At 37.7% G+C, this 13,077-nt stretch overlaps 1 protein-coding gene across 1 annotated transcript in view; it reads left to right on the top strand.

Moving 5' to 3' along the window:
- hob (bridge-like lipid transfer protein family member hobbit) overlaps positions 1 to 13,077 on the top strand; it is a 916,854-nt gene that overhangs the window by 757,648 nt on the left and 146,129 nt on the right. The window contains exon 40 of the mRNA XM_090374277.1: positions 4,691 to 4,857. Within this exon, the coding sequence (XP_090230403.1) occupies positions 4,691 to 4,857 (167 nt within the window). The remainder of the gene's footprint in view (positions 1 to 4,690; positions 4,858 to 13,077) is intronic.

Genomic DNA, 13,077 nt, shown 5'->3' with positions numbered 1-13,077 from the left:
GTATTTCATCTGTATATTTATTTAATGCAATAAAATAAAATACATGAAACTGTAGATATAGAGCAGTGCTTTCCAAACTGGGGTTCACATGGCATGTGGGGTGCTGCAAAATTACTGATCTAAAAAAAAAAAATAAAAAAGTTGTTAAATAATAAAATTGGATGGAGAGAGAGTGTATACAGACAAAACTCCACCAACAGTTAGTACTTTATGGTAATTTTTATTTTCATTGTGGTAACACTGAATTTAACAAACAAATCTACAGCTGACTTCTCTTTATGGTTTTGACACAAGCGGTGCCACTCTACTATTGAGTAATTGCACATGCCAGTATAGCTGTTTTCCTGTTCAGTATTACGTTAGCTGTATGCTATTGTGTAATAGTTTTGTATTTTCTAGGCATGGTTTAAAAGTGTTAACGTTCGCAGCATGTTTTTTTTACATCTTTGAAAGTGAACTTTTTAGTATTTCCCTAGTTATAGATAAATTTATTGTGAGAAAGAGATATTGCCGATGTTGAGAAAGATAATGCAACAGACTCAAAAGCAATTAGTGCTGCCGAAATGGATGTCCAAACTTCAGCAATTAAGACAGTGTTTATCCTCATCAGGCAATACTAGTACCAAATTTACAAAAAGTAAAATATGTTATACAGTGAGGAGTATTTGAAAATGGGCTTTATGTGGTGTGGTGATGAGGTTAGTCCTATGCTAAAAACATCGAAAATTTAGTGAGAAATATGGTTGGGGAAAGCAATATCACGTCAGCAATTAAAGTTGGCGAATCTACTGATTTTAGTGAACTTACTCAACTCTTGGCTTTCATACATTTGATTTATGAAAGAAAAATTGTTGAACAGTATTTTTACTGCAAAGAAATCATACTTACCACAAGAGAAGATATTTTTAATGTTTTAAATGAGTACATGCATAAGATGAATTGCATTGGAATATGCACAGGTGGGTCTCCTTCTATGACAGGAGCTGCAAAAGGTTTTATATCCTAGGCAAAAAAAAAAAAAAAAAGAGAAAATACTAAGCCACACATTGCTTTCTACACTGAGAAGTGTTGGTTGCAAAACTATTGGTTTAAGCTTAACAAACTAACCACAGGGGCTCTCATCTGGTGAGTATGGGATTGGCACACCCAGGGTCCTGAGCTGGTGCAGAATAAGCCTCAGGCTTCCTTGCACATATGGCTAATAATAATAATAGTTTTAGATGAGACTGTGCAGATGATAAACTTTATTAAAAGCAGGCCTCTTAAATCGTGCATGTTTGCTCATATATGCGAAGAAATGGGTACAAACCACAGCAATCTTCTCTTCTCTTCCATACCGAGGTACATGATTATCGGGGTAATGAGTTTTAAGTTGTGTTTATGAGCTCAAGGATGCAATGTTGGAGTTATTTGAGTGCAAAAATAAAACTAAGTTTATAAGTCTACTTAAAAATTAACTATGGTGCACAAAATAATTTCTCTGTCTGACATGTTTGAACTCCTGAACAAAACAAATTCCAGTATGCAAGGAAAAAGTGAGAGCATTTTGACTACAACAGACACAGTTCACTGCTAAGAGACAAATTAAAAATTTGGTCTAGGAAAGTCGAAGAGGACAATTATGAAATGTTACCAAAAACTTCTGATTGTTATTTGAAGATTTCCTTTGTAAATACCTGACATTACTGAGAGATAAACTTGAAGGGTACTTTCCAGATTTGATAACTTCTTTTGTTTCATCAGATGTTAGTGGCTTTTCCTGGCAAAAGAAGAAGAAGAATTTTCAGAGCTAAAAAATAACCAGAACTTGAAGTTAAAATACCAAGAAAATGATCTGGACATCTTCTGGATTTCACTGCCAGAAGGTTTCCCTAATTTGGCTAAACGATATTGTTATATTGATGACCAATATAAAAATAATGAAACATGGAAGTTAAATAAGGAAATGCGAGTGAACTTGACCCACATCCTAACATAAAAGAAATTTATAAGACTCACCAAGACTGCGTGAGTCACTGAACTTGAAAAATCTTTTTGTTAAAAATATGTTTGTAAATGTAAATATGTTTTTCCATTCCACTGTAATAACATTACAACTTTATTGGTGGGGTTTCACCAAGGAAAAACTTTGGAAAGTATGGTATAGAGTCACAAGCTTCCAAATTATAAAATAGCTAATGTCATTTGGCCTAATTATTGATAAATTATATGAAGTTGGGAGGACTGTCTTGCCCTTTTGTGTATATGTTTTTTGGCCGCAGGACTTCAGCTGCCTAGTTAATGCAATAGTTTTATAGTTCACAGTAGCGAGATTTCAAATTGAAACTGGATAGCCAACTAATACCATTATATGGGCAACTACAGGGTTTTTTTTTTTAGGAACAATAATTGTCATAAATTGACCCTCCTCAAACACATTAAATCAACAGACCTTTGCATTGACCAGAAAGCAGTAATATGTATTTGCAGAACCTGCAGAGAATGTTAGTATAAAGTCACTGTTTGGTATGACATGTGTGAAAGTATACAATAGTGGCTTTGCACCTTGTCACTCATTTCAAGAATTTGTGTTCAGATCGCATTATAGACTGAGGAATTTCCTCAGTCTGTGATGGAATGAAATGTCCCTCAAATGAAAAGGCCCTCATCAGTTATGAGTTGCTTCAGGTTTCTTTGCCTGTGCAACATGCAGACAAGCCTAAACACACACACATTTGTACAGACATGATACCCAGTTGTGCAGTATGTTACTATAGTAAGTTGCACATGTGTCTAAAAACCAACACAATGCCTTGAAAGGAGTTTCCCTGGTATTGCACTACTTTCAACGTGGCTAATGTACTATTTATTTAAAAGATGGAGCACACACTGTTATAACAGCCTCTTTCAAGACTTTTGGATCCCTTATCAAGCAGTAGGTGGTCTCTTAAATTATATCAAAACAGACAAAAGTACTTTTGGCAATGCTATTTGCTTTAAAAAAGTGAAATAATGTGGTAACTTGTTGCAAAGGCAAAGTTTCTTCTGCTATGAACAATGTGTTAACTAGGCAATTAACTCCTGCTAGCACAACGGAAATGAATTATGCTTACAAAACAATGACTTATCTGTTTTTACAAATTTCTTAGAAATGCCAAAGCTAAGTGTTTACATACCATAATAGGAAAAGAATTTTTTGGGATACTCTTTGTTCTTTGAGATTTATTGGGGTGGGGGAGAAGTACTTAGAATGGACCTATCACAAACAATTTCTCTTTTTGTGATTTTATTTTTAAACAGATGCATAGTGCTGACACAACTTATTTGTATGAAATCCATTTTGAGACTGACAAAAAAAAATGCCTTTGTGGTTTACTGCATTGTCTTGCAAGTTGCATTTCTGACATGCCCATCTAGTTTCACACAGCATTCATATAGAACTCATGTACTACATGCATGTGTAGCATGGCCCTTAGAAGGAATGAGGTTTGTTTGTTTGTTTTTTTTTTTTTTTTTTGTGCTATATAAGTTTTGCTTCCTTGTCATATTGCCAGTACTAATACAGTTTGGTGAAATAGTTAAAATATGACACCTTGGAACCATTTGATTTATTTTTATCTAATACAAATCTGTAAAATTATTGCGCCAAATAACCATTCACAAATAGTTAATTTTTTTATAACCATGCTATGATGCTAAATAACATATTAAAACTCAAAGGTTAATTAAATAAAAATTTGTTGAAATAAAACTTACGTTACATGTGCAATAATGTTTCATTTTAGATAGCTAATTTTTCAATCAGAGGAAACTTGTTTATATCCCCACTGTTTTCCCATGGATGTGTAGGTCTCATAAGCTATCCTTAGCTTTCATGAGCTGGCTGATAACAACCACCATCTAGATGTGTTAGCTGCACTACTTGATTCACCATTTCTCCACATTCTCCTGTTTTGCATGTGATGAGGCAAAATTTCTGATTTAGTCAATTCAAATACAGGTTAATTAATCATTATGAAAAAATAGCATGCTAAAAGATAGGAAAACTCAGTCTTCTGATATACTAGTATATATATATAATATATCAGAAGATATAGTATATCTTCTGATATCGACAAAATAGTGTACAGCTCATCCTAATATGTTATGCAACATGTTCTGGGGGAAAAAATGGTGTGTTGTAGAAATGCACACTATGACAGGTGCATTTTCCATAAAAACTATTAATTGTCAGTACCTACAATTTTTATCAATATTTGTTTTGTTTTGTTTAGTATGCTATGATGCTAAATAACATATTAAACTTAAAAGGTTATTAAATAAAAACATATTGAAACAAAACTTATATGAGCAGCAATGTTTCATTTTAGATGGTTAATTTTCCAGTCAGTTAATTTTTTTTTTAAAGAATGAAAATAATTTCAGTTGCCTAGCTTGCTTTTTTTTTTCTTCATAAAATAAATTTGTAACTGCTCATCCAATCATCCAAGTTTCTTTAGAACATGCAGTGCTTTTGATGTCCACATACATGTCAGAAACTATAGGAACTATACATAAGCTTTTTATACACAAAATAAATAAATGTAACAGGTCTCCCAGACCTTTCAGAATTTTTTAGTGTGAGAAACATTAAAATGGCTGTTTTACTTGAAAAATTATGGGAATTTTTAAAATATTTCTCTTCCCCCCCCCCCTCTCTCTTTCTTTTTAGTTGAATTGGTAAACAGTCAAGTAATGCTCAGGGGCTGTGAGACATCAGGCTATGTCATTGTTAGTGCTGCAAAGGCACAGATTTTACAAAGGATACACTGCCCTGTTTGGAAGGATAGAACACTTGTCTCCAAAACCACTTGGGTGGGATCTCTAGAATTTATGCAGGTGAGAAAAATTGTATCTTCTAACCTAAACTGTTTAGCTTTTTATTGCTGTATACAGATAAAATGCCCAAAACTGGACATTTTAAGATATTCCGCTTTCCATCCCAACCAGGTTCCAAATGAAACCAATTCATTTCAGCTTGTCATAAAACTTGTTCTCCAGTTAGTACTATTGAACTGCTTCTCCAAATATAGTTATACATTAGTTAAATAATATTTAACTTAACACTTCTGAAAACTGCCAACAGCTTGCTTTCCTACTATATGCTCTTTGTCAATGAGTGAATTCTTTACACTTTACATTATTTTATCCCATTTATCATCCAATTATCATCCCATTTCAATTACTTTTACTCTTTCTAAAGTAATGGAGAAGTCAATTAACTGCCAACTCTTAAACTACCTAGAAACCTTCTGCCTAATCAGTGATCGCCAGTATGGATTCCGTCAGTGTCGATCCACTGGCGATATTCTGGCTTATGTTACCCATTTATGGACAAATTCAATGGAAACGTTTGGTGAAACACAAGCAGTTGCTCTTGATATCTCAAAAGCTTTCGATCGTGTTTGGCATCTTGTAAACAAGCTTAATTGATTTCTCTATTATTTTAGAAAGAGTAGAAGTAATTGCAATGGGACGATAATTTGATGGGAGGGATTTGTCACCCTTTTTAGGAACTGGCTGGATATGAGCAAATTTCCAAGCAGATGGAAAAACACCTTTGGAATAAGAAAGTGAAAAAGGTGGCAAAGAACAGGAGTAAGTTCAGGAGCACGGGTTTTGAGAACAAGTGGAGAAATACCATTAGGACCTAGAGCTTTCTTAGCATCAAGATTCATCAAAATCCTTCTGACAATCTTTTGATGGAAGACCATAGGAGGCATTGAATGGAGTGTGTTGGGAATGGTGGGAGGTGTTTTACCAAGATCATTAATACATGAGCTGGAAGAAAAATGGGATGCTAGGAGGTCAGCTTTATTCTTGGCTGAAGTGACAACAGAACCATCTGGTTTTGACAGAGGTGGGAGCAGAGATGGGCAAAAGTTGCAGCCAATAGCTTTGGCAAGAGACCAGAATGCTCAGCTACCATTAGGGCAAGAAGCAAGTTTTCTACTCTTAGCCTGTTCAAAATCTAGTTTGGACTGATTAATAACTACTTTACAATTGTTGTCAGCTTTGGTGTAGGCAGAAAATGAAACTGAAGAATTGGAGTCAAGCAAATTACAATATGCAACGTTCTTCTCTTGAACAGCCTTAGCACATTTATTGGAAAACCAAGGTTTAGATAAAGGACGAGATTTTAAAGTGGAGTGTGGAATAAAGGATTTCATTACTACAAGAATAATTGCACTGACACGATCTGAGCAAACGTTGACATCAGAAGTTTTGAAACAGTAATCCAACCAAGGAAAAGGAAAAAAGAAATCTAGCAGGTCATCCCATTTTGCATTCTTGTAATGCCAAACAATATGAGGTTGGGAATAGCCATGAGATAAAGGCTCCATTGAAGAAGAGACAATCACCAAGTTGTGATCTGAGGTTCCTAAAGGACCACTCATTTCGACTGTGTACTTAGAAGGGTTGTTCGTGAGAAAAAGATCAAGCGTGTTGACTGCATGGTTAGGATTGTCCGGTATTCTTGTAGGTAAATGAACAATCTGTGCAAGGTCATTAGTAATTGCAAAAGCTTCAGCATCTCGACCAGCTGGAGTTGTGAACATTAAAATCACCAAGGAAAATTACCTCACTGTTAGGAAAGTTGGACTAGAGAAAGCCAAGTTGCAAAGAGAGGAAGTCAAAGAGCTCCAATTGATTAGTGGAGTTGGGAGGACAGTAGAGACAACAGATGAATTTTACACAATAAGGAAGAGAGATTTTAAGCCAGAGAAGATCAAAACGAGGAGATTCCAAATTACCAAGTCTCTGACAGAGAATATCGGAACCGAGATATGCACAAGCACCACCTTTGAGGCGAAAGGAATCATACAGTGAATAATTTGGGCAACTGAGATGAGCAGTGGTCAAATCAACTGATAACTGAGATTCTGTCAGAAAAAGTACATGGGGTTTGGCAGACTGCAAGTGGAAATGGACATAGCTGAGAGTAGAATTGAGACCACGTATATTTGTGAAATGAACTAGGAAGTGTTTGGGAAGTTTAGATCTTTTCGCAGATAAGCTTACTCTATTAGTGTCACAATTCATGGTGTATTCGTTAGTAAAAAAAAGTGGGGGGGGGGCATTCTGTATGAAGTAATGAAATTTTTGGATATGGCGTACACATGTTAAGAATATACCCAGATCCTTTACATAATGTGGCCTCGACAATGTCCCCCCCGCATACACACTACTCGGACTCCCTCCAGTCACTATCTGGCAGAGTAGAGGTATCAAGATTATACACTAGCTGCTCTGGAAGCCTCCTAAAGAGTTACCGGTAGGTTCGGTCCGGTGTACTAACTAGTGGCCGGCCTGCAAACACCGTTTTAGAGCCGTACCCTTGAAATGTAAGGAAGATTGAATCTCGCCATGATGTTCATGTTAACCTCAAAAGTCATCAGTCATACTGCATGATGGAAGTGATGGGGAAGTGTTGACTGGAACTACTACTGCTAATCTAATTAATTACAAGAAACTCAGAGCAAAGGCATGTTACATCAGCAAGCAAGCTAAATGCAATTCACTTTGACCATCATTAAAGACTACTGACTCCAAAGTAATAGAATAAGACTAGAATGTTTAATGATAAATTCCCTCAAAACACTTTTTAACCGTAATGGAAAGGAATTAACCTCTGCAGTAGATATTGCAAATGCTCCTGGTACTGCTTTCTACCAAGTATCAACATAAACTTGCTTTTCATACAAACCATTGTCATCCATATAGCCATCCCTTAACAATATGAGAATTAGAAGATTCCATTAGTAGATATTGCAGTAGTGCTGTTGGCCCCAATTTACTATTCTATGTGATGTTGCACTGCTTCGAATGCATTACAGCTTATTCTCTATTTCTTTAATCAAATATTCTTGCAGACCTCTTATTCTAGTTTCTGGTGTTGTTCAGTTGTATTAACCTTTCCAAAGCTTGGGAAGGGTTGCTGAGATCCACACAACTACTAGATAGTATTACTGAAGTGCCAGTTTTCTTAGTGAAACTCTGGAAAAGATGATTAATGCCTACCTGATATGATACCTTCGATCTCAGAATTTAGTGAATGTAAATCATAATCCGCAGGAATATGTCCTCCCTTAGACATCATGGTCATTGCGGAATTGTATATACATAATGCATTCATAAGAATTGAGCATTTGGTAATGGTCTGCATTGATATACAGAAAGCTTTTGAGTCAAACTAGCGATACAGCATAACTCTGACATACATGCTCCTGGACCATGAGGAAATCTACCACTGTTTAACTTTCTACACAGTAGAACATTTCAGATGTGCCATCAAAACACCCTTTCACATTACTTTGTTCAGGGAGAAAGAGTGTTGCAGGGATCTGTGCTCATTGCCGCTCTGTTTTCAATTAGAATAAACTACATCACAAGCAATATTCTGAGCGCTGTACACATGTACTTTAATGCAGGTGACCTTATTGTTTCATGCCACTCTCAGAACATATCCTCTATAGAATGACAGCTCCAACTTACATTGAATAAACTGCTTCTCTGATGAATGATAATGGCTACCAACTGTCCAAATAAAAAGTTGCTGCTATACATTTGTGTAGGAAGTGAAAAATGCATCCTGCTTCTGAATTATGGTTATCTAGTACTTGTTATTAACAGCATCCACTTTGTGTTTAATTTTTAGCAGCAAGTTTAACTTTTTATAGCACATAAAATATATATAAACCACCTGTTTAAAGAAAGTGAACATATTTCAAGTAATTTCTTGAAACAATGTTCACTTTCTGATTGGGATCTGATTAAGGCATCAACATAAATGAAGAAGTGAGACACATGTTGTGTCACCCTTCTTCATTTATGTTGATGCCTTAATCAGATCCCATCTCGATTATGGTGCTCATATAATTCAGCTAGGGAAAGTGCACTAAGGTTGTTCCATCTGATTCAACATAATGCACTCAGAATTGCTCTGGGTGTGTTCAGGTCATCCCCAGTTCAGAGTCTGCATATTGAAGCTCATGAACCACCATTATTCCTGTGGAGAAAAATGCTATTACTGAATTATACATCAAAAATCCAGTGTCTCCTTTCTCAACCTGTTGGCCATATGTCTTTGATCTAAAGTGGGTCACTTACTACAGAAATAAACACAAAACAACAAACCTGCTGGTGTCAAGCTATGTGAGTTAAAGGAAATTTGAAAAATACACCTTTGCAAAATACAACAAGAAGCAGAAAATGCAATCTTTCCATGGTGCTCCTGCTCGCTATCCTATGACAGTTACTTCTGCAAATGAGAAAAACAGCCAATCTGAATATTAGGCAACTCCATGCAGTATGCACACAGAATGATGGTTCTGAAACCGATACTGCTGTGGGCACAGCATCTATCATTCCTTCCACTTGCATCTCCATTTGAATGTAGGTTGCTACATTCAACTCTGCCAGTTGAATGTAGCATTTTTATCACTGACACTTTTGCAATTAAATCAGTGCTATACAGAATGGCTCACAGCTGTATCTTTTTCTAAAGAAAATTATTCTCAATTGATACAACTTGGAAAACAAGTTCATTGTCATCTTTTGCTGGCTCCTTGCTTACACCAGAATTTTAGGGAATGAATGAATGAGCAGATGAAGTAGCCAAAGCTCTAAATGCCACAGACCTAAATCACATCAAAGTGCCATTTCATGCTTTTAGGTATATCATCTGGAAAGCTTGTACAAACCAGTGGGCATTGTTATGGTAGTCAGTTGACTAATGAACTGAAGCAAATAAAACATGATATACAGTTATGGACTCAAGTTCCCAGGCAAACAGAAGAGAATTCATCCCTGCCAGACAACACATTGGACATATACATCTTACTCATGTGTTTTCACTAACCAGAGATGACCATCCTCGGTGTCCTCACTGTTTTGCCATGCTCACAGTGAAACATATACTAATAGATTGCCTTTGTTACGAGAAGAATGGACAATTTGTTTCCATTTTCCTCTGACAACTGCAGGAATCTCTGGCCAAGTCACTGCCATTACACACATATGCATAAAATGGCACTAGGAGTGATCATGTTGTGCAGCAATGCACATTGCATCCAAAATGCATCCAAATGCTGTGCCATAAGCAATCAACCAGTGAGTGCCACAAATATAAAGGTACATGAAATTAACTACTACTCAATATTGGCACACTGATTAAACGTTGTTTATTATTATTATTATTATTATTATTATTGGCCATATGGTGCAAGGAAGCCTGAGGCTTATGCTGCACCAGCCAAAAAAAAAAAAATGTGAGAGAGAGAATCTTTAATTCCCTTCACGGCCAAAAAGCCAGGGGTTTACATTTTTACAGCCTCCCGAAACTTCCGGGAAAATCGAACAATTAATTTACAAAAACAGGTAATTTTACAAATGAAAACATATTTTGATACAAAAGAGAGAACTCCACGAGAGTTAAGTCTGATTGAGCTGGCTTAACATCGAGATCAGAGCACCAGCTCAATCAGACAGGAACAGTTGCAAGGTACACATTGCTGATTAGTCCTGCTAGTCATAATTTTTTTTAGGTAAGTCCGGTCAACAGCGAATTTGTTCAGGTCGGCGTCAAGTGCCTGGGTTTGCTTGAACATCTGCTGAGGGAGGAACCTGTCCGAGAGATGGAGTCGTGCTGAATGCGAGTAGAGCTCGGGATTGGCCCTAAGGGCAGCAGGGGGAATCCTCCAGCCACAGGTATCCCAGAATGAAGGTGTTGCGATTATGCCTGTTATCATCTTGACTGTTGCTAGGAGGCGTTGTTCGTCGACTAAGGTGGGAAGCCATGGAATCCCGAGAGAGTTGGCAAGCTGTGTGGTACGAATCACAGCTGGAAGGTTGTGCTTCCTGTTGGCCCACTTTAGGAGCCAGAATTCTGTGGCAAAGAGTGGTTTCTTTATTGACGGTGCCGCTGATGCCCAAATTTCAGCAGCATAGAGTAAAGATGGAAAGATAATTGTTCTTATGTACCTCACGGTTGTCTTTTTATCTCTGATATGAAGAAGATGCTGTTTTGCTATCCACCGGAGTCTTGAAGCACGTGTGAGGAGCATGTCTATGTGGGCATTGAATCGAAGTTTGGAGTCGAATACAACGCCCAGATCATGATGGCTGGACACAATTGGGATGAGGATGTTGCCGACCGAAGGCTGGAGAGAAGGAGTTTGCTTCAATGAATACACCATGAATTCGGACTTAGCAGGATTGATCTTGAGCCCAAACTGGCAGAGGTAAGATGTGACTGCAGTGAGAGTGTTGTTAATTTCCGTTTTTACCAGATCAAGGTCTTGACCAGGGATGATGGGAGTGAGTATCTTGATATCATCTGCATAGCTCAGTAGACATCGAGAATGTGCAACCAGTGGAAAGATAATAGATGAGAACAGAAGGCCGGAAAGGACCCCTCCTTGTGGGACTCCTGCGATGACAGATCTAGTAAGGGTGCGATCTCCAGTATGAAGCTTTATAACTCTGTTATTCAGAAGAGAGGAGAGTAAGCATAATATGTTCCCTGTGATCTGGAAGTGGCATTCCAGGAGAGTGAGTAGTTGGTTTACTTGGACGGCATCAAATGCAGCCTCAATGTCTAAGTAAGTAACAGCTAGTTCGTGCCTTTTCTCGAATGCTGACAAGATAGTATTCGTGGTGGCTAGCAGATTGGTGATCGTTGATCTGTTTGGAAGGGAATAGTGAATTTGGGCTGGATTACTGGGCAAGATCTGCTTGGTGAGAATGGGGAGTAAGGTCTTCTCCAGGAGCTTCAGTAGGCTGGAGGAGTTGGAGATGGGTCGGAAGTGTTTAGGTTTCGATGGCGACTGAACTTTGGCTGAAGGTTTGATGAGATAGTTTTTCCATTGCTGTGGGAAAATCTGGTTCGAGAGTAACTGGTTGAAGATAATTAAAATGGCTGAATAATGTACGGACTTAGGCATTTGAGCATGAATTGGGGAACTCCATCATCACCAGTGGTTGACAAGGCAGGCAGAAAATTGATGGCGACGATCAGCTGTTGTTTTGTGATCTGAATTGTGTTCAACACTTCTTGCTGGGTGGGCTCTGTTAGTAGAGCCAGATCTGAGTTTGGCATAGGATTACGATTAAATCTTGTTACGAAATCGAGCCACAATTCAGGATCAAGTTGCAAAGGAAAATGAAGGTTCACTTTCTTGTATGGAATTTTTCCTTTAACCAGATCTCAGCTGACGTATAATTTGATTGCCTCAGATTTCAGGCGATTAAATTGAAGCCCGTGCCCTTGAATAAACGATGCGATCATTGACATTTTGCAACTGTTTCCATGTGCAATGGAGCTGTTGCTTCAGCTGGAAACTCATTTTGAGTTCTGAATTCCACCAAAGTCTTGTATATGGACTGATTGTGATTTTTTTAGAGGCAGCATATTTGGCAACAGTGTTGATCCAGTTTGTGAGAATGGTCACAGCTAGCTCTGGGTCACAAGTCTCTAAGGTCACCCAGGGAATGAGAGAGGCGGCTCTGATGCACTTATCTACATCAAGTAAGTTGGGACTAGTGATGTCAACCTTTTTTGTTGTCCTTCTGGCTTCTAATTTGGGGGCTGGCAGATATGCAGTCACATGTATTGGGACATGATCAGAGTCAAATGACATTTCTGCAATGTAATCAAGGGTGCAAGGGATAGAGGCTAGAACTAGATCTAAGAGGTTATTCCCCCTGGTTGGAGCTTCATTAATAAGTTGTAGATCAGCACATCTCAAGTGTGCCAGAAGATCCTTTTTCAGATTAGATAGCTGAGGAGGTAAATTGAAATCACCACAAACTAAGTGAGAAGCTGTGGGATGCAGCTGATTGATTATCCAGTTGGAAACTTCAAGGATGATTTGCTGGGAAGGCATTGGAGGTATGTACACCACACAGATGTCAAACGTCACGAAGTTGTATCCTAACGTAACGAGGATTGCTTCATAGTTAAGGGAGTTACTGGATTTATTATCCAATAGCTTGAAAGCGGATTTCTTGTAAAATATTGCGACGCCTCCACTCTTGCGTGCAATCCGAGATGTGAAT

The sequence above is a fragment of the Mastigoproctus giganteus genome, chromosome 5 (genome assembly GCF_048544385.1).
Source record: "Mastigoproctus giganteus isolate SK-2022 chromosome 5, ASM4854438v1, whole genome shotgun sequence".
NCBI classification, from domain to species: Eukaryota; Metazoa; Arthropoda; class Arachnida; order Uropygi; family Thelyphonidae; genus Mastigoproctus; species Mastigoproctus giganteus.
Note: the sequence above shows the minus strand (reverse complement) of the source record. Positions and strands in the feature narration are given on the sequence as shown.